The 20324-nt window shown below is 44.5% G+C and overlaps 1 protein-coding gene across 1 annotated transcript in view; it reads left to right on the top strand.

Moving 5' to 3' along the window:
- Positions 1–1168, top strand: part of MINAR1 (membrane integral NOTCH2 associated receptor 1) — a 14345-nt gene extending 13177 nt beyond the window's left edge. The window contains exon 3 of the mRNA XM_006142628.3: positions 616–1168. Within this exon, the coding sequence (XP_006142690.1) occupies positions 616–813 (198 nt within the window). The 3' untranslated portion in view covers positions 814–1168. The remainder of the gene's footprint in view (positions 1–615) is intronic.
- The last annotated feature ends 19156 nt before the right edge of the window (positions 1169–20324 follow it).

Raw genomic sequence — 20324 nt, forward strand, 5'->3', positions numbered from 1 at the left:
TCACTAAGTCCTGAGCCGCTGCAGATGGAGCTGGGGCAAGGATAGACTGCCCTGGGAATGCACATTTGACTTTGAGCAGTGGTCTGACCTGCTCAGGCAAGTGTTTGGAACTGGAATAGCTTATGTTTTGTTCAAGCCTCTTACCTTGGGAGGTGCCTTTGATTTTCTGAGAAACGGAAGCAGGCTCCGAGTGATGCAATGCTCGTTTCCAGCAGATCCGTCTTGGAGTGTGTTGGTAGAGAATATCTTTCAGTGACTTCCCCCACTTCCCGTGCAGTGGGGCCAGCCCTTTCTTGGCTGTACGCCCTAGAAGTTGAGAGTCTCGTCTGTCGTGGCCTCTTGTGCTTGCTATGAATAAAAGGCCCTTATGATACTCTGTGTCAAAATCACCTTGCTGTTTTTAGTGAGCAGGGGCCAAGGCAGTCCGGGATGTGTGGGCGAGTCGCTGGTAGCCCCTGGCAGTTACGGGGCTGGGGCCCAGTGTCTCCCAGTACAGGCCTCTCTAACTCTAGCGGTAGCCAACTCGTAAATGCTGCAGGAGTGACAGTTGTCAGGACATCTTTGACCTGGTTCCAGCTACTCACGGTATTCCTCGTATCTTCTCTTCACTTTTAGACGCAAGAATCTTTAAACCCAAACAACTTAGAGTACTGGATGGAAGATATTTACACGCCAGGCTATGACTCCTTGCTGAAACGTAAAGAAGCTGAATTCAGACGGGCCAAGGTCTGCAAGATAGCTGCTCTGATTGCCGCTGCCGCATGCACTGTCATCCTTGTCATCGTGGTGCCCATCTGCACAATGAAATCGTGAGCTTAGGGACTCCGTATGTACAGTTTGTGACTACCGACGTCTTCCTCGGTATTTAAAACCTTGCATCAGTGTGGCAACAGTTTATCGACTAAGTTTATTGAAATCACGGAGGCCTTTTTGGCCAATGCTGATGGTGGTCTTCAGGAACTAGACATTCTGGGGAGAAATCTACCTACCTATTAGCTTTGACTTATTTACACTCTGATGCATTTTTAGAAGTGCAATATCTTTTCCTACCAAAAGAATGTAACGGACTGCCAGTAAATGCAAATGGAATATTCCAAGCAAAAAAAGAAAAAAAAAAGATTAATTGGTTTCTTTCCATTTTGATGAAGTTTCATGGGAGGGAATAAGTTGTATAGAAGATATTTAATACGTTGCCTCTTCTGGGGAAGCTAAGAGACCTAGCAAGATGAGAAGCAAAGAAGAGGGGTTCTTTCTTCCTTCACGTTCTCGATGATGGCTGGGCAGTCAGAGGGAGTGTCCGTCAAGGTCGTTACTGCTCTGATGACTTTTTCCAAGGGCTACTGACTCTTCTCTTGCCCTTCTGTCATCATCAGGACAGGACATCTGCATCGCTGCAGATCTTCGTGGGAACACTCTGGACCTGCGTCCTGTGCCCCGGGTAGGAAGGCACAGCACAGAGTATGCTCTGTCGTGGGCCAGGGCATGCAGGTCCAGAGACCTTCCCGCCCCCAACCCAAGCTGTGGGGAGCTGCTTGCCATGCCATGAGGTCAGTGGTCAGGAGTCATGGCCGCTCCGAAGGAGCACTGGGGTTTACCAGGTGTGTGGCGCTCTGCCTTGGTTTTCTGTCATCTGGTGGCACCACAGCCCTGCTGCTCACACGTGAGTTAGAGAGTGCGGACCTTGTCCTTGTGCCTTGAAGAGTAGAGACAATGGCTAAACTTTCACATTCTAACTCTAACCCATAGGTCCCGTGCACCATTAATAACAGTCATTTTTTAATGGCTTTAAACAGATTTTGAAGGCTTGTTCAATAATATGATAAAGGCACCAAGGTCTTCTCGACTACCCCTATACTTACTCCAGAGTTTTGAATACTTGTCAGCAGTGCAAAAAATATGAACTATTTAACCATCTATCTATCTGTATGTGTATCTAAACGCCTACTTTTTTTTTTCCTGTTAACTCAAGAGCAAGGTTCCTCCAGCATACCAGAAGCTATTGTACTTTCATCAGAACTGATCTGTCTCCACCTGCTGAATGGTGCTTGAATAGTAACTGGACAGAAAGAGTCTTTGGCAGCATCTGATTCTAGTGTCTTACTACTGGGTAAAGGGAAACTATTATCCACAGAAGCTAGTCACCTTAAGTTCTTTTGATAGCGAAGTGGAGTAGAAATAAATTTTAGTAGTAAGAGTAATCACTATGGATGACATAAGAAATTCCTGCAAGAGAGGGTTAGGGAGCATCTCAATTTTTCAAAGCAATAGGAATCCAGCATCTATTCTAGAAAGTTCCAAATAACGCTAAGCTTTCTGTGTCTGACTCTGTTGTTCTCCATCAGTTTTATGATGTTCACAGACGCGGGATGGCTGCTCTACTCTGTGGGAGCCTTTAGTTTTAGAGGTCTTCATGCCATCTGTTTCTGTCATTGTGTTGTCAGGGGCCATGACACATTTTTGTATAGGAAAATACGTCATGACTTTCCTGATGACCTGATATGTCTATGTATAGCGTTTCAATTAGACGACTGAAACTTAAGCCTTAGTATGGAAACCTGGGGGTTTATAATTGAGAAGAAAAATTATATATATAAATTACTGTCTCTAGTCAGAATTTTAGTCTTTTGGTGCTCTGTTTTGAGTTGGGTTGTTTCACCCAAAGAGGATACTAGATTACCACCCTTGGGAGTTGCCATCCCATCTCTCTGCACTCACCCAGTAAGACCATAACTACATTCCACCCCATTCTCCCTCTGATCATAGATGAAGCTGTGAGGGCCTCCCAGATAAGTGGTTCCCACCTTCTTGAGTGGATGTATTTACCCGGGATCAGAAAAACCTGGTCAGATCTCAGCCCACTCGAGTGGTGGGATTGTGGAGGCTGCACCAAACCACTTCTGCTGCCCTTGGGGGACCTGCTCCTCATGGGCCATGTTTGGGTCATGCACCTGGTTACCGAGGGCGGGCTTGACTGTAAGCCCATTTCAAGCTCAGGAAGGAATGGCTTCTACAGAATATCCTGCCATTCTTGCCCTACGTAGAAAGGTAGTTAGAGAAGCTCATTTCTGCTCTTAGCTCAGTGTAGCTTTGATAGTCAACTCACCATGGTTGTCATGTAATGGAAACATCCAGACCTGGTTTTACCCCAGGAAATTGGACAATGAAGGTGTTTTCTAGAAAGTGGCCATCCTCAGCCTAGTGGGACCAAGTCTGATGTTGGCATTATGGATCTTTGCCATGACCTGGAGCTAATGGATCTGTGGGGTCTTAGGGCTTGTAGAAGGTGAAGTTCACAGCTGACCCTTTTTAGCTATGAACTTCCAGCTCACTCCAGCCTTCTTCCCCTGAATGCTAGACTCACTTTAGCCCCTCCGATCCCTCATTTGCAGAATAGAGCAAGACAGAGTCTGACTGGGACAGAAACACCTATGCATCCTTCTGAAGCCTGGCCCTCTTCTCCTGTCACAGTGAGCTTCCTACAGGTAACACGTGGAGTAGTCTCTGTCCTGTACTCACTTCTGTCTCCTACCATGCTCTGTGACATTTTTATATCAAGTATAATTTCCTTTGCCTGAGTCCAAAATCATTATCAAAATTAACTTTCTTCTTGTATTTTACAAATACACAATCAGGGCCAGCCGATGATGGGGTAGTTAAGACGGCTGGATCCCACATGGCTGACTGCATGGTTCAAGTCCTGGACCCAGTAGCTTGAAAAACATGCCCAAAATCCCAGCAGGAAAATGGATTTTGGCATGGCCATCCCCCGTGTGTGTGTGTGTGTGTGTGTGTGTGTGTGTGTTGGGGAGATGCTTTCTCACTTCTTTCTCTCTAGCAAGCACATGTGCCCTATAGAAAATTTTTTTTAAAAATCAGATGTTATTTAAGGAATTATTTTGAAATTGAATGTCTTTAACCAATGATTAAATTCAGAAGCACTCATCCTCTTGTCCAATTGGAATTTGCTTTGAATCCAGCCGTACAGAAAAGCAAAAATTCTGGGCCTACAGTTTTCGGACAGTTTATTTATTCCCGTTCCTCTTCCTTTTAACAGAAAATACAGTAAAGCAGATCAGACTCCCATCATCCATTACTGGCTGATCATAAACGGTCGTGGGTAGTTTAGGGCACGCATCTCTGTGGTTGAGAGCTGCAAGGCTAGTTTAATAGCTGTGCTGCAAACCTCCCTTCTGGTAGCTATACCATGGCTCTGATGCCCTCACTGGAAGGCAGTGTTTTTGTTTACAGTTTATCAAAGATAAGGGCAGTAGCACCCCCCCCCTTTTTTTTTAAACAAAAAGTGCTGCCAACAGTAAGAGATTCTTTTCAGTGGTATAAACCTTTGTGAATGTTGAAATTCAACATGCTTCATATTATAGCCAACCTGCAAGAATATTGTGGTCAATCGTGTGAATACCAAATCAATATATTCTGTATATTGTCCTATGGAAATTTGTATTTAAGGGCGAAGCTATGGGTAACTGTTGGTATCTTTAGAGAAATGGGTATTAGTATTTATTTATTCAGTAACAATGAGAAATGCAACAAACTTCTTTTATGCCTTATGAATAAAAGAGTGTGAAATGAAGGCGAAGTTAGGCGGGCGAGACCCTACAGCAGAGGGTGTCCTGGAAGGCAGGGGCTGCGCCTTTTCTATGTCCGTCCTGTACAGCTCTCAGCACACTCTTGGTGCTTGATACGTGTTATATAATACCAATAACTAAGCACATTTTTAGATCTTTTTTCAACTGGCTTGTGTAAAATTTGGTTAATGTATAAGGGTTGGTTCGGAGCTATCATGTAAAAATTTGCCTCTTCAAATATAATCAAAAATAAACTTAAAAAAGAAAAATCAAGTTTTGTAGCGAGATTTTATATGTCAATGGTAAGTGTGCCATCTTATGCACAAATCATTAAGCTCGGTGACTTTTCACAAATTAAACAATTCCGTGTAGTCAGCACCCAGAACAAAACACCCAGCACATTCAGGCAATCTCGAAGCTTCTCTCAGACCACGGCCAGTGAAAACCTTATAAGGAAAACCACTCTCCTGAGTTCTAAAGGCACAGGTTAGTTTTGCCTGGCTTTGAGCTTTATGTCAGCATAAACATGCAGTGCTTACTTTTTTGCTGTTGCTCAACGTGACGCTGGTGAGGCATGTTGCCATGAGTGGGTGCGGTCATCGCGATTGCATTTCAGTACCTTCTTGTAAATGCACTACAATTTATCTATTAAAACAGCACGTGACCATTTCGGTAGCTTCCAAACTGGAAATAAATAGAGCAGAAATAGAGAATTTCAAAAATACAAAAAAAAAAATGAATGAAACAAAATATGGTTCTTTGAGAAGATAAAGACAATGTACAAACTATTAGCTAGACTAACCAAGAAACACAGAGAAAGAAACCAGATAAATAAAATCAGTAATAAAATGGGCAGTATTACAAGTACTACAGAAGTACAAGAGATCCTAAGAGAATATTATGTGCAATTTTATGCCAACAAACTAGAAAACTTAGATGAAATGGACTAATTTCTGGACATATACAATATTCCTCGACTGAGTCAGGAAGAACTAGAAAGCCTGAACACAGTAACAAGTAGTGAGATCGGAACAGTTAAGCAATAGTCTCCCAAGAAGAAAATACCCAGGTCTGGATGGCTTCACTTCTGAATTCTATCCAAACTTAGAGAATAATTAACTCCAGTCCTCCTCTGTCTATTCCAAAGATTCAAATGTTGGAAAGCCTTCTAAACTCAGTCTATGAAGCCTTCATCACCTTGACACCAAAAGCAGACTTGTACCTAACAAACAAACAAAAAACTACAGACCAGTATCCTTGTACAGATGCACAAATCTTCAACGAAATAGTAGCAAATTGGATCTAACAGGGCCAGCAGCTGATGTGGCAGTTAAAGTGTTGGACTCTCATGTGGCCTGCTGCAGTTCAAGTCCCACACTCGGCAGTTTGTAACTCATGCTGGGTGCATGTGCATGTGTTATATACCATGACCAGGTAGGCTTTACCCCAGTGAGGCAAGGATGGTTCAACATGCGCAAAACAATAGGTATAATATATCAACACAAGGAAAGATAACAACCATATGGTCACATCAATGATGCAGAAAAAGCACTTGATAAAATACAACATTGCTTCATGATTTAAACTCTCAACAAAATAGGTATAGAAGGGACATTTATCAAAACAACAAAAGTCATATATGACAAACTCATAACTAACATCATACTGAATGGAGGAAGGCTGAAAGCTTTCCTGCTAAAAACTGGAACAAGACAAAGGCTGTCCACTTTCTTCCCTCCTTTCAATACAGATTGGAAGTCCTAGCCAATGCAATCAAACAGCAGAGCAAAATAAAGGGCATTCAAATAGGAAAGGAAGAAGTGAAATAGTCCCTATTTACAGACATCATTATAACAGAAAACCCAAAAGAATCCTAGAAGTTACAAAAGAATTCAATGAAGTTGTGAGATATTAAATCAATATACAAAAATCTATAGCATTTTTATGTACCAACAATGAACAGATAAGATAGAATTGAAGAAAACAATCCCGTTTACACACCAATCCGATGTACAATAGCTAAACACACACAAAGGAAGATGCTTAGGGATAAACCTAAGATGTGAAAGAAAGGCCTCTACTAGGGTTAGAGTTTTGGGTTAAGGGTTAGCATTAGGGGGGGAAAAGGTGAAAGACATATGTAAGGAAAACTACAAATAACTAAAAAAAGAAAAAAAGAAAAATTGAGTATGATACACAAAAGTGGAAAGACACCCCATGTTCCTGAATTGAAAAAATATAATCAAAATGCCAGCTCTACCCAAATAAGTTTACAAATTCAATGCAATTTTGATCAAACTACCAGTGATGTTCTTCATAGAAACAGGGGGGAAAAAATCATAAGATTTGTGTGGAATCATAAAAGGGCTGGTATTGCCAAGGCAATACATACAAAAAGAATAGGTAGGAGGCATCTCACTTCGAATTATATTACAAAGCTGTGATAATCAAAACAGCATGGTACTGGCACAAAAAATAGTCACATAGACCAATGGAACAGATTAGAGGATCCAGAAATAACCCCCAAAATATACAGCCAAGTGATCTTTGACAAAGGGTAAAAGACAATCCAGTGGGGGGGAGGGGGAGTCTCCTCAGCAAATGGTACTAGATAGAACTGGATTTCCACCTGCAGAAAAATAAAACTACACTGCTCTCTCTTACCATTAACAAAAATCAATTCTAATCAATCAAAGACCTAAATATAAAGCCTCAAACTAAAACTAACATGGAAAGCACTTGAAGGCATTGGAGTAGGTAAAGATTTTTAAGACCCCTAAAGCACAAGCAGCAACTGTTAAGCTTCTGCACAGCAAAGGAAACAGTAATTAGGGAGAAGAGACAACCTTCAAATGGGAGAAAATATTTTCAAGCTATTCTTCAGTCAAGTGATTAATAACCAGAATACATTGGAAACTAGAGGTGCTCATCTACAAAAAGAAAAAAAATAAAAATATACAAAACAAAATCTAATTTTAAAAATGGGCAAATCAGCTGAGCAAACAACTCTTGAAGGAAGACATACAATGGCCACAGTGCACATGGGAAATGCATATCAAAACTGCAATGAGATACCACTTAACCCCAATCAGAATGGCTATGATAAAAAAAAAAAAAAAAGAACAGGCCAAGTGCTGGTGAGTCTGTGGCAAAGAAAGAAACCTTCTACATTGCTAGTGGGAATGTAGATTAGTACAACCACTATGGAAAACCATATTGAAGTTCCTTAAAAACATGCAGATTGAACTACTATATGACCCAGTAATCCTACTCTTTGGTTTTACCCAAAGGATAGGAAAATATTTAGTCAGAAAGATACTTGCACATCTGTGTTGCAAAATTACAATCGCTAAGACATGGAATCAACCCAAGTGCCCAAGAATGGATGACCAGATTGAGTAAATGTGGCACATGTACACCATGGAATATTACTCAGCCATAATGAACAATGAGACTCTGTCATTTGAAAATAGAAGATTTAATGCTAGGTGAAGTAAGCCAGATTATGAAGGACAAACACTGTATATCCCCACTCAGTTTATACCCAGTGTGTGTACTCCATGGCAGAAATGGAAAGATATGAAGATACAATAGTAGGGAGGGCAAATATACACAGCAGAGCCTACATGGGAGTGGGGTGAATAGTAGAGGGTGAGTAGGAGGGGCTCAGGGAATAAATACTTAATAGACGTAAGAATGTAAAATTATCCACTGAAAATAATGTATATGGTAATGTCCTTAATTTGCCATGTACTGCATGCATACTTCGCAAAATCATATTGTATGCTACAGACATGTACAATTACATGTAAATAATAAATCATAAAATTTAAAAAATGCTTTTTAGTATTTACAACAAAATACTAATTTAGGCCCACGAATTCAAAGTTTGCATTTAGCTGGACTGAACCTAGATTGGATTTTGCCTCACTGTTCTGAAAAGGTAAATTGACAACGTAATATATAAGTAATCTTCTAGGAAAAAACAGTTTATCCTCCCTAAGAGAACAAATCAATATGTAATATGCTATTGTAAGGCATTTTAATCTATCATTAATTTAGCTTTGATTCCCCCCCCCCAAGTACTGGCAAAAGTCAATACTTTAACTACTTTACATTATCGAATATACTTTTTTAAAAAACATACACTGTATCCTGGTGTTCTAGAATCTGGACTTTGCGATAGCTCCCGTTGGCTTTCTCCTTGGTGAGCCTGAATAATTGAGACTTCATGTACCTGGATTTGGTTTATACCTTCAGAAGTTCTTGTGATGGAAAGAGCGGGACAAGGTACACAACCCTTCTCACCGAAGTGCTACTGTGTTTGGTGCCAACTGGACCAGTGAGGACAGGAAGAGCACATCTAGACTGACTGGAGGTAGGTACTGCATTTCAACCTTTGAGATGTGCTCCTTGCAAATACTTTCTCTTTGCTCTCTTAAACTGGACTGTGACTCCTAGCCATTTATGAAGATTTCTGAAAGAGTCATTAAATCCTAGACATAAAATTGTTAGAACTCAGCACTGCAAGAGAGGCTAGTTGCAAATACAGTTTCCTTCCATTTGTCAAGGAAAGCACTTAATTATAAATGATGCCTAGTAAGTTACTGAGTAGTCACCCCACCTACGGAAGAGATGTACCTGGTATTTTCACACTGGTTACTCAGCCATGTTCTACATTTTGATTCGTGCATCGTTTCAGAAATCCCAGGGAAGGAGCCTATCCCAGCTCATTTGTCCTGGACCAGTACTGTTTGATCGGTACGTCTCAGCCAGTCTAAATTAGCATGTTGTTGATTATCAAAGCTCTGTTTTCCCATGAGCAATATATCTGTGACCTATATTCTTTCTCACTTGGCCTTTTTCTTACCCTTTGGCTTCCTTGTCTGTTGATTTAGTCATCTGGTATGTATTAAGCGACTACGATGTGCAAAGCAGCAATTGAACCATCACTGCCATGATCCTGAAGTCTAGGAAGCCAGGGGGTGACCCACCTGCTGGTCAACGTGAAGGTCCTGAGGTTACAGAAACCCATGGGAGGAGCTCAGAGCCCACAGAGAAAGCAGGGGCTGGGGTCTGCTGGTAGAGAAGAGGGCATTTGTTGGAGGAACTTCAGACTTTCAAGGATCTAGGATGAAGGACCAGGAATCCCACAAGAAAGAAAGGCTCTGACACTGGGATTCTGCCACCAAGAAGCAGAAGAGAATGTAGAAAACTGCCCAGGCAAAATATTGTGGGGACGCACTTACCAGGGCAGAGTGGGATGGCCAACTGGCTGAACCGTCCACTCCCCCGCCCGTTCGCTCAGCCTAGTTAGGAATCGGTTCTGGTGCTAAGAGGATTCTCAAAGAAACACTTTTCTATCCCCAGGGAGTTTCGGGTCAGCCACAGGGAATGAATAACTGTGCATTTAAAAAATAATGACAGCAATAGTAATAATAATAATAATGACAGCACAGTGGCATGTGGGTGCAGGTCATTGGGAGACAAGAGTTTCTGTAATTCCAGGCAATCCAGGAAAAGCATCAGATGAGAGAGGGCACCGATACAGATGTCTGGCAGGATGGGTGAGAATTTGCCAGAAGAGAAAATACAAAATACATTCCAAGCAGAGTAAACAGTGTTGGTCAATGCATATGGAAAAGTCAGACATAGTAGGAGTTCAGAGAAAAAAATAGTTATTTTTTAAAGAGAGATTTTTGCTGTAGAGTGTGAGCACTTGCTGAAGGAAGAGAGAGAGACAGTGATAAACCGCCCCCCAAGGGGATGGCCATGCCACAATCCCCTCTCCTCCATTCTCCTCTTGGAATTTTGGGCACGTACACACACACACACATACACCTGGCATGAGTCTCAAGCTGCCGGGCCTGGGAATTGAACTGCGGTCAGCCATGTGGGAGTCCAACACCTCAACCACTATGCCACCCACTGGGCTCAAGTTCAGAGAAATTTTGTCCTGCTGGAGAACAGTTTTACCAGCAAAGTGGACTTATCCGAATGCCGCTGTTCCCATTTTATTACTGAAAAATCTGAGGCTGAGGAACGGAGCGACTTCCTAGTGCTAGACTGGGATGGAGAAGCAGGATGAGGATTCAGGTCTATGTGCTCTGTCGTCAGGTCACGCATTATTCCTGTCCGGCCACTTTCTTCCTTCGGGGTGAGCTTTAACAATCTGGAGGTCAGTACTCTGGAACTTAATAGTTCTCCGATACCGTTTCAGCAACAGACAATTTATTTGAGCAATAAAGGGTCAAGATATAGATGCAGTTCTATGTACTTTTCGGTATAGAAAAGAGGCATTTTAATACCGCTAAGAAAAGGGTGGATTCTTGAGTAAATTGAGTTAACACAATTGGCTAACCATTCGCAAAAGCTATAGATGTCTTACATCTTCCGCCCAAATTAATTCTGCATGGCCTAAAGAACTTAATGTTAAAAATAGGAAACCACTGGGATACTGGCAGCAAATTTAAGTAAATAAAGAGAGTTTTTTAAAGCATGCCACCAAATAAATGATAAAGAAATGTCAGTAACTATGACTATGTCACATAAATGAGTCGATGCTGCTCTCCGCTGTGACAGGGACGCTGGCACCAGACTTGTTCTCCCACAGTGAAAATACAGAAAGCGGAGCAAAACAGAAGACAGGCATGGGCAGAGTTGTTTCCAGGCATCATGCAATAGGCAGCTCAGGACTGTCTATCTGAAAGGAGGGTAACAGAGAGGAAGACTGGCGGGTCACCCGGGCACTTTCCCGTCACTGTTTTTAGTCCCCCTGTGGAACTCATACACTTACGTTCCTGTACCAGAATGGGCTCTCCCTGGGGGCAGCACCTTTAGCACCTAGAACAGGACTAAGCCCAAAGGATTTCAGTGACCATCTGTTGGAAGAATGCCTGGGTTGCTTCTTAGTCTTTTATTAAAGGCGAGAAGTGGCACAGGTTACTGTGTAGGAGACGTGTCGCCAGCCATGGAAGGAACGCTGTCAGAACTACTCAGTGGCCTGGTGGTTAAGGTGCTGGATCCCCCATGGCTGGCCACGTGGTTTCAGTTCCAGACCTGGGGGCTTACACAATCAAACACGCCGGGCACACGTGCACGCATGCCCAAAATCCCAAAAGGAAGGGGAAGTGGAGAAGGGATGGCGGCATGACCGCGCCCCGTGGAGGGGGCTTTCTCACTTTCCCTCTCTCGATGGGAGAGGGCTGTGTGAGGGAGCTTCTGGGGGAGGGCTCCAAGGACCAGCAGAGCAGGAAGGCAATCAGAGTGGAGCAGGGGAGAGCATGACCCAGCTGCCCGGGAGGCCAATCTCCAGGGGCTCCCTGGGGTGACTGTCCCACCTTGAGACAAGGGTGTGAGATTTTACGCTTTGGGGACTGTCTTCTGAGGCAGTTTGTTCCTGGGGGAGAGGAGTGACTTTGTAAGAGGGGGGTGATACCCAAAGCCATTGGCCACCAAAACTTACAGCTGATGGGGGGCAGCACCCCACAACATCACCCATAGGAGTGCAAGCGGTTTCACCTGGGAACCTGTTAGAAATGGCAGTTCTTGGGCTGCATCCCAAGTGCATTCTGGGAATAGGGCCTGGTGATTGTCTTTTTACAAGATCCCTCAGACGCTAGTGGCGCACACTCGACATGGAAAACAGCAGGCTAGAGCCCTGAGGCAGACGTGGTCACCTCTGGGAGCACCACTTGAAAACTAATGTATTTCCCTTTCGTGGACCCAAGTGTGAAACTCGCTTTGCCCTTGAGTGACGCAGCCATACTTGGAGTTGATTTGTAGTGCAAATTAAATTGTAGGAAAAAGGAAACGAATTGATTTTTGTGGGGATCAACGGTTTTCAAAGATATAAAGAGAGTTAAAGGGATCGAAAGAAGAGTTAGAGTGTGTATATGTGAAGGGCAATGGATTTCTGGAGGTGTAGACAGGCAAAGATGGGGAAGAAACAGTGGGGAGTCCCTTCTGCCTCCAGGTGGCGCTGTGAACTCAAGACAGCTTTGCTATTGAGCAAAGTGGCGTGGGAAAGTGTTTGGTATTTGTTTGTTTTTAGGGTTTTGCCATGGGGCATGTGTGCTCACCAGAGAGAAAGGTGAGAAATCACCCTTAGGTGAGGCCATGCTGCAGTCTTTTCTCCTCCGTTCACCTACTAGGATTTTGGATATGCACACACATGCCCAGTGTGATTTTCAAGCCGCCAAGTCTGAGACTTGAACTGTGGTGGGCCATGTGGGAATCCAGTGCCTTAATCACCATGCCACCTGCTGGCTCCACAGTCTATGTTTTTAAAGTGCATTTGTTAATCATCCATTCATGACTTACAGAGTTTTGTTTTTGGAAAGGGAGATTTTTGCTATAGGGTGTATGCACTCACCTGAGAGACAGAGAGATAGAAAGTGGATGGCCACTCCACACTCCCTTTTCTTCCATTCTCCCCTCGGGACCTCAGGCACCCACACACATGGGCCCGATGTGAGTTTAAGCCACTGGGCTTGGGACTTGAACCACAGTTGACTACGTGAGAGTTCAACGTAAATATTATGCCATATGCCAGACTTAGAGTTTTAAAATTGAGTTTAGAGACTTTTAGAATATGCAGAGTTCATGAGTTCAGTACATTAGTTTTTCATCAAAGTATCCAAACTGCACTTTATTAAAATTTCTTCTCTCCAAATTCTAAAAAACAGTTCATCTTTTTAATCACCATTTTACATTATTAAAATATTTTAATACTATAACAGTAATTTCTTATATTGGCGCAGCAAGAGAGTTTCAACAGTCATATTGTTAAGAAAGCCAAGTTGTGGCAGAAACTCTATCTAGTATGCTATTATTTGTATAAGAACAAAGGCGTAAAAGAGACTATGTCCTTGTGTGGTTATTGGTGTGTGTTTGCAGAGTCTTCAAAAAGTTATGGAAATGATGGGGCCGGCGGGTGGCGTGGTGGTTAGAGATGCTGGACTCCTACATGGCCGACCGTGGTTCAAGTCTTGGATCTGGTGGCTTGCTTTCTCACTTTCCCTCCCTCCCTCTCTCTGTCTGATCAAACTGAAAACTAATAAAGTTAAACAAAATAATTATTTTTTAAAAAGTTACAGAAATGATTATTATGAAAAAGTGTGCATGGATTTCAAATTTTTTTGCACTGAAGTAAACTTGTAATATTGATTCCATTTTTCCATGAGCTTTCAGAGGTCCACTCAAAAAGATCATGGAAAAATGTATCTGTGAACATCCATACATAAAAATCTCCTGAAGGGTAACTGATGACAACTATTCTTTACAGCGGAATGGGAACTGGAGGATGGGAAAGACAGTAAGAGGAAGGGTTTTCTCTATGTAGCTTTTTATGCTTTATAAGTTCAAACCATGTAAATGCGTTAAGTATTCAAAAAACGCTGCCTGAGAGGGCCGGACTGTGGCATGGCAGTGAAAGTGCAGTGCTCCAGGAATCGGGCCTCTGTGGGAGGTATGGGTTCGTGCTCTGAGACCCCCTGGTTCCATCAGGCTTGTGCATGCCCATGCTTAGGGCTGGCTGACACTAGGGGGTGGATTCTGACATCAAAATCCTGTTAGGGCTTCTCTCTTTCCCACTCTTTGTCCCTCTTGCGCATGGAAGAAATAAACTTAAAACATTGTTTTTTTTTGAAGAAAAATTTCAGAGCATTTTCATGCATCTCCAGAACCAAGAGGAAGTATCGTCATTCTCATTTACAGACGCTCAGACACCAAGTGGAGAGGAGGCAGGCCTTGAACCTTGGGCCTCTCAATCCTGGCATGGCATTTTATTTCACTTTTTTTTAACTTTTAGTTTAACCCGAACCTGAAATTTTCAGCTACAGAGTCATATTTTTGAAAGCCACTCAGAGGGACCAGCAGGTGGTCATTAAGGCACTGGACACTCCCATATGATCAACCACAGTTCGAGTCTTGGACCTCGTCTTGCTTTCTCACTCTCTCTCTCTCTCTCTCATCAAATTGAAATAAGTAAATGAATAAATAAATTTTAGAAAAGAAAGAAAGAAAACCACTCAGATGTCTCAGATCTAAACGTAGGGCTCCGGAGTCAGGCAGTGCTTCCTTCACAGTTTATGCAACTGGGACCTGTTTCTTCAGAGTAAGTCAGAGTAATATTTGTGTCAGAAGCAGGCAACAGTTTCCTTGAATTTCTTTTTTATCTGTAGGAGACTCCGCTTAACCATGAAATCTTACTAGATTATGAGATTTACAGCTGCTTGCCATCACCCATCGCCATATAGAACTCTATTCTTATAAATCAATCAGTTTTAGGTATTTCCTGTTATCAGCAACAGAATAGACTAGAACAGGTAAGAGCCATATAGTTTGGATGTTAATCTTTTATTTGTTTTGAAAATATTTCCTCCTAGTCTGTGTTCCCCTTTTCAGTATCTCTTACTGAAAGTATCTTTTCCTTGGTTTGTATTTTTTCTGTTGCGAAATTTCTATTATGTTTGGAAACTTCCAAAAAAAATTGAACATCATTTCAGACTTACAGAAAAGTTGCAAGAACAGAACAATTTCAAGATACACTTCACCCAGCTTTCCCAAAGGTTGAAATTTTAGTACGTTTGATTGTTTTCACTTTCTCTTCGGCTCTCTCTCTTTTTTACTCTCTGGCCTCCCACGCTTGTGCTTCTCTGTGTGCTCACACCATTCCTTTGTTTGTAGGCAGCTAACTTGTCTGTGTAAGCACCACCTAATTCTAACTAGGAGCTCTGCGTTCCGATTTCAGATGGCTTGGAGAGAATTTCATCGGCTCAGGGTGGGTTGGGTATATCGCTCCGCGATCCAATCAACGGCGCTTTTGTAGCGAGTTCCTTCGAGAATAAATCATGGATGCATTTTCCAAGAGTGAATGAAAAGCATGAGGAAAAGACAATGAGCATCTGTTCCATAAAACTTGAAGTGATTTGAAAAATTACAGGGCTATGTAACTTCCCAAATGAATATGTTTTCATATAGTTACGCCGGGGTGCCAGCAGCCTCTTCAGGAGCCTGTGTACTGACTTCATCGCTCACTCTGGTGCTTGTCTTCGCAGACCGGCTTTAGGGTCAATTACTTCCCTTAAAAAGAAAGCCAGTATCTATTTTTGGTAGTCGTCTCGCCCTGTTGACCAAAATATGGTATTTTTTCTCTTTTAATTGCTAGTGATACAAACATAACTGGATATTCCAAGGGTATAGGTGATTGTAGGTGTCGCTGGGTTCAAGGACTTAGACATCTCTCCTTTCATTTTTTAGGCAGATTCTCCCTCCCCCCCTTCCCCCATTTCTTTTTAGATTATTGGAAGGTACATGTGCTTGCCAGAGGAGAAAGAGGAGAGAAAGCACCCCCCAGTAAGGTGTGGTCATGCTGCAAACCCTTCATCTCCCTTTCTCCATCCTTTTGGGATTTGGGGCATGCACGCACATGTGCCCAGCACGCTTTTCAAGTTGCCAGGGCCAGGATTTGAACTCCATGGTCAGCGCCACTAGATAGACGGTGGGGCTGACCCCTGAATTCCCATTCTGCCATTCGGGGGCAATAAGACCCAGAGGCTGAAAGATCCCATCGGTTTTCTCTCTTCCACTCTCCTCCACTTTCTTGTGTCCTCCTTCCAACCTACCTCATCCCTCACAGCCAGGCTTTCTTCACACGGCAGCCCTGGCCACTCGCAGCCCTCAGACTTGTAATCTGTGCTGTGCAGAAGGAAGACCTCCATGTCTGCCCCCTGGAGCCTGTGAATACGTAACCTTCCTTGGCAGAAGGGATTCTGCAAGTGTGGTTAAATGAAGGATCCAGAGATGGAGAGATTGTTCTGAATTATCTGGGTGGACCCAATGTGATTACGAAGGTCCTCTGCAGGGGGAGGCAAGAAGGGCAAAGGCAGAAGAGGATGGGACAGTGGAGGAGTGACGTACTTTGAAGATGAAGGGGGGAGCCACGGGCTACCGAACGCACGAAACTGCTGCAGTCCTTTCTCTAGCTCACTGTCCCATCGGGATTTGGAGTGTGCATGCACATGCACCTGGCATGTTCTTCTAGCTGCCAGGGCCAGGATTTGAACCTCAGTGGGTCATGTGGGATCTGGCTTTGTTTGTATAGCACTAACCATGGTGCATGGGGCCAGCCCTAATTCTTTTCCTGTAAGGTTGTGTATTTATTTCTTCCGTGAGTGAGAGAGACGGAGTCTGAGACAGAGATAAAGCACCGCCAGTGGGTCTTGATGCCGTGATCCATCCCCAGCTTCAGCCAGCGGATCATGGGCACTTGTGCACCTGCTGTACCTAGGGCGTCCTCCGTGTAAGCCTGGCAGAGTGCCATGCTTTATCACTGCTCCATTGCCCAGCCTTGATATCCGGATGTTACAGAGGGTCAGTGATTTGCCTTGCTTGAGCCATAAGCCCACTCTTTAGCCAAAGCCCCTGGACATGAGGATGAGGTTGCGTGAGTGGCCAGGGGTGGTCCACAGGCCACCCTTGAACTCGGAGATCAGGAGAGGTGCATGTGGTGGGAGAGTTCTTTCCTCCACAGAAAGAGGGAGGCCAGGTAGACGCCCCACCTGACACTTCCATGCCAACCAGCCTTTGCCCCACCCTCTGGGGACAAAATCTCAACTGCACCAAGAATATTTAGAAGATGGTGCTGCTAAGTTATTTCTAAGGAAGGATATTTTCGTCCTCTCTAGAGGGCTTATTTGAAAGGAGTGGACTTTATCTGCATATGTAAGATCTATATATTTCTGCTGTAAATGTTATTCTTTGGTAGTCAAAGGAAAGAGCCCAGTTTATATTCAGGGTCTGCCATGTGCCACTTTGGTGACCTCTCTGAATTTAGTTTTCTCACCTGTAAAATGGAGATAATAATACCTTCCTAAGGACCATTGAGAGGATTAAGAACGATGCTTTACGTAAAACCTAGCACTATGTAAACGAGTATGCAAAGCTTAGCACAGTCGTTCAGCAGAGACTGCTCTGCCCCTCTTGTTCTCCATGTGCAGTGATGCGAGGCTGGCTTGTGCAAGACTGAGTCAGGAGGACACGACTCATCGTAGTACATGGATTACACGAGCAGAGTGATACAAGTGAGCGCTCACAAGCCGGCTGAAGGCAGTTCAGGTGCCAGGCAGCATCCATCCAGGTGGCTGGCATCCCACCCCTCACCCGGGACGCGAGGGACCAGGGTCGAGCTGGTCACACAGGGCTTCTTTCAAGGCCTAGAAAAGGAGGAGGGCCCGTTCGTGTTGTGTGCAGGAGTGGCTGGCAGACGCCCTCCCGTTGGCCCTCCGTTTCCCCCATCTGCTGTGTAACACGCTGCCTCCCTCCCGGACCTAGCTGCCCTTATTCGGCTAGATTGATTCCAGAGGAGCGTGGGGCCAGTGCCGTCTCAACCCAGGTGTAGGCCCCTTGAAGGCCTTTAAAAGCGCTCCACTGGTTTGTGGGTAGTAGTCTCAGGGCGGCGGAGAGTGGAGTTGGAGGAGCAGCGGAGCTCCGGCGGAGCTGGTGTGGCGAATGCCTCGGCTCGCCGTCTACCGGGCCAGCCTTCTGCATGTGAGTGTGCCCCACCACAGCCCTGTGCGGAGCGTGGTCAGGTGGTCTTGTTCCTGTTCTGCGTCCAGCCCCCTCTCACACATGCACCCTGGGCATTCTCATAGACCTCACTTGGGCATCTGGAGGAGGGAATGCGGTCAACCCCTCCAAGACGCAGAAAGTATCTAGACCTGTGTTTGCGCTGAGCCGAGCGGCTGGCTGAAATCACAGCCCGGAGAGGATGGCGTTCAGTACCCCCACATGTCCCATGACGAGGTCCCTGCCAGGCAGCCCCCACCTTCTGAGTCAGCACGTCCTGGGACAGGGACCTCTCTCTGTCACAGTCAGCTCGGGACAACTCTTAGCTAATGTTTCTGTCAGGCTTTATTTATTTTTTTCCTTTTAAAAATTGTTGCTACAGAGCATATGCTCTTGCCAGAGATAGGGAAAAAAAGTAGTCACACTTGCTTCACCCCTAAACACACACACACACACCCCTACACACACGTTGGCCTTTCTCCTCCATTCTCTTGGGATTTTGAGCACAGGAGTCTGCATGTTTACCAAGTCCAGGACAGAGCTGCCTTAGCCTCCGCCATCTGTTGGCTTTCTTCCTCCTCCTCCTTTTTTTATTTTGTTAGTCCTCTTTTCATGTTACCAAAGACTGCTCTCCCTATTTGTCTCACATTGTCCTTTGGTTGTCAAGGGACTTTGGTCCACATACACCCCATGGTTCCTACCCAGTTGCCTCCCCCACTCCCGCAGCATCCACCATGAGCAGGTTTCTTTGATTCGCTTTCCACCCCCCCCTCCGTATACATGAGTGGAGTCCCAGGTGCACGTCTCGCGGCTCAGGGAAGTGCACCACTGGCAGAGTACTGCTAGGCTCCTTTCTCTGGGCCAGGCAGCCCAAGCCTTGCCCTTGACCTCTGAGCCTTCCCCCCATTCTTGCAGTCAGCCTGCAGACCAGAGGCGGGCAGGTGAGCCAGCCATGGTGGGCCCCCGGTCCCGGGAAGTGTGAGCACAGCAGCGGCTGACATTTTTGTTTGCTCCTGAATGACGGGTGGAAGGCGATCAGGGAGGCTTTTCTGCCTGCTGAAAAACCAGGGGAATTAAAGTACACACCCAGGGCCTTCTGAGTTTGGGTTAGACCACAGCAGACCGTAGGCCACCCTTCCAGGGCCCACCGTGCCCTTCCAGCTTGCTTTCCTTGCCTTTGGAATATCTGTCCTGACTGAAGGAACTGCAGAGAAAGTGCACAGAACCCCCCCTAGACTGCTGTGCGGTGTAAGGAAAATCTGCCTAAGTCCTTGCAGAGATCCTGAGCCACCTTGCTGTCTGCAGGATTTCAGCTGTGCCTCCTGACCAGCGTCAGCCTAAGCTCACGAAGAAAAAGCAAATGCTTTTAAAGGCAAGTTAGTCTGTTTTTAGTGCATGTGAGAATGGTTTTCCGTCTGATGCACGGGCTACTGCCTTACCCAGAGACAGCTGAGGCCTATGTGAATATTTAGATTTAATCAGACTACAGCTTCCCCTGCCATGGTTTTGCTAAGGGGAGAGCAGTGAGGGAGTGCTGGGCTACTTCGTGGATCTGAATCTGGTGCAGATGATTTGTATTCCTTGTTCAGTGTCACTTCTGTACAATCAGAAGCCATTTTCTTGTAAAAGAAGCCGCACAGCTGAGCATTCAGCTTTGCCAGGCCTCTTGTGAAAACGACCATCAAAAAAGGAAAACACACTTTTCTAGACATGATTGAGCTTATCTCGAAGTTTAAAGTCTTGCTTTGTGGGGCAAAATGAGGCTCACTCTGCGGTGTGTGTGAGTGACTGACAAGGGGATGTCCAAGCAAGTGTGATTTCATGACGGGGCTGTTGTATGTATGCCCATACCTGGCCTCAGAACATTGATTGCAGTAATCACATAGGATTTCTTTCTCTCTCTCCCTCCCTTCTTTCCTTCTTTCCTTCTGTATTATTTTTTAATTTGACCAGAGAGAGAGAAAGGGAAAGTGAGAAAGCTAGCCGCCACATCTGGGACTCAAACTCTGGTCGGCCATGTGGGACTCCAATACCCTTAACTGCCACACCACCTGCTGGCCCCCTCATGTGGAATTTCTAGTTCATAAGAATGTTTGGAATGGACGTAAAGAGAATTTTAAGAATTATTTTATTTGACTTTATTATTATTTTCTTGTTTGATCAGAGAGAGAC

The sequence above is a fragment of the Tupaia chinensis genome, unplaced genomic scaffold (assembly GCF_000334495.1).
Source record: "Tupaia chinensis unplaced genomic scaffold, TupChi_1.0 Scaffold000078_1, whole genome shotgun sequence".
Classification (NCBI taxonomy): Eukaryota; Metazoa; Chordata; class Mammalia; order Scandentia; family Tupaiidae; genus Tupaia; species Tupaia belangeri.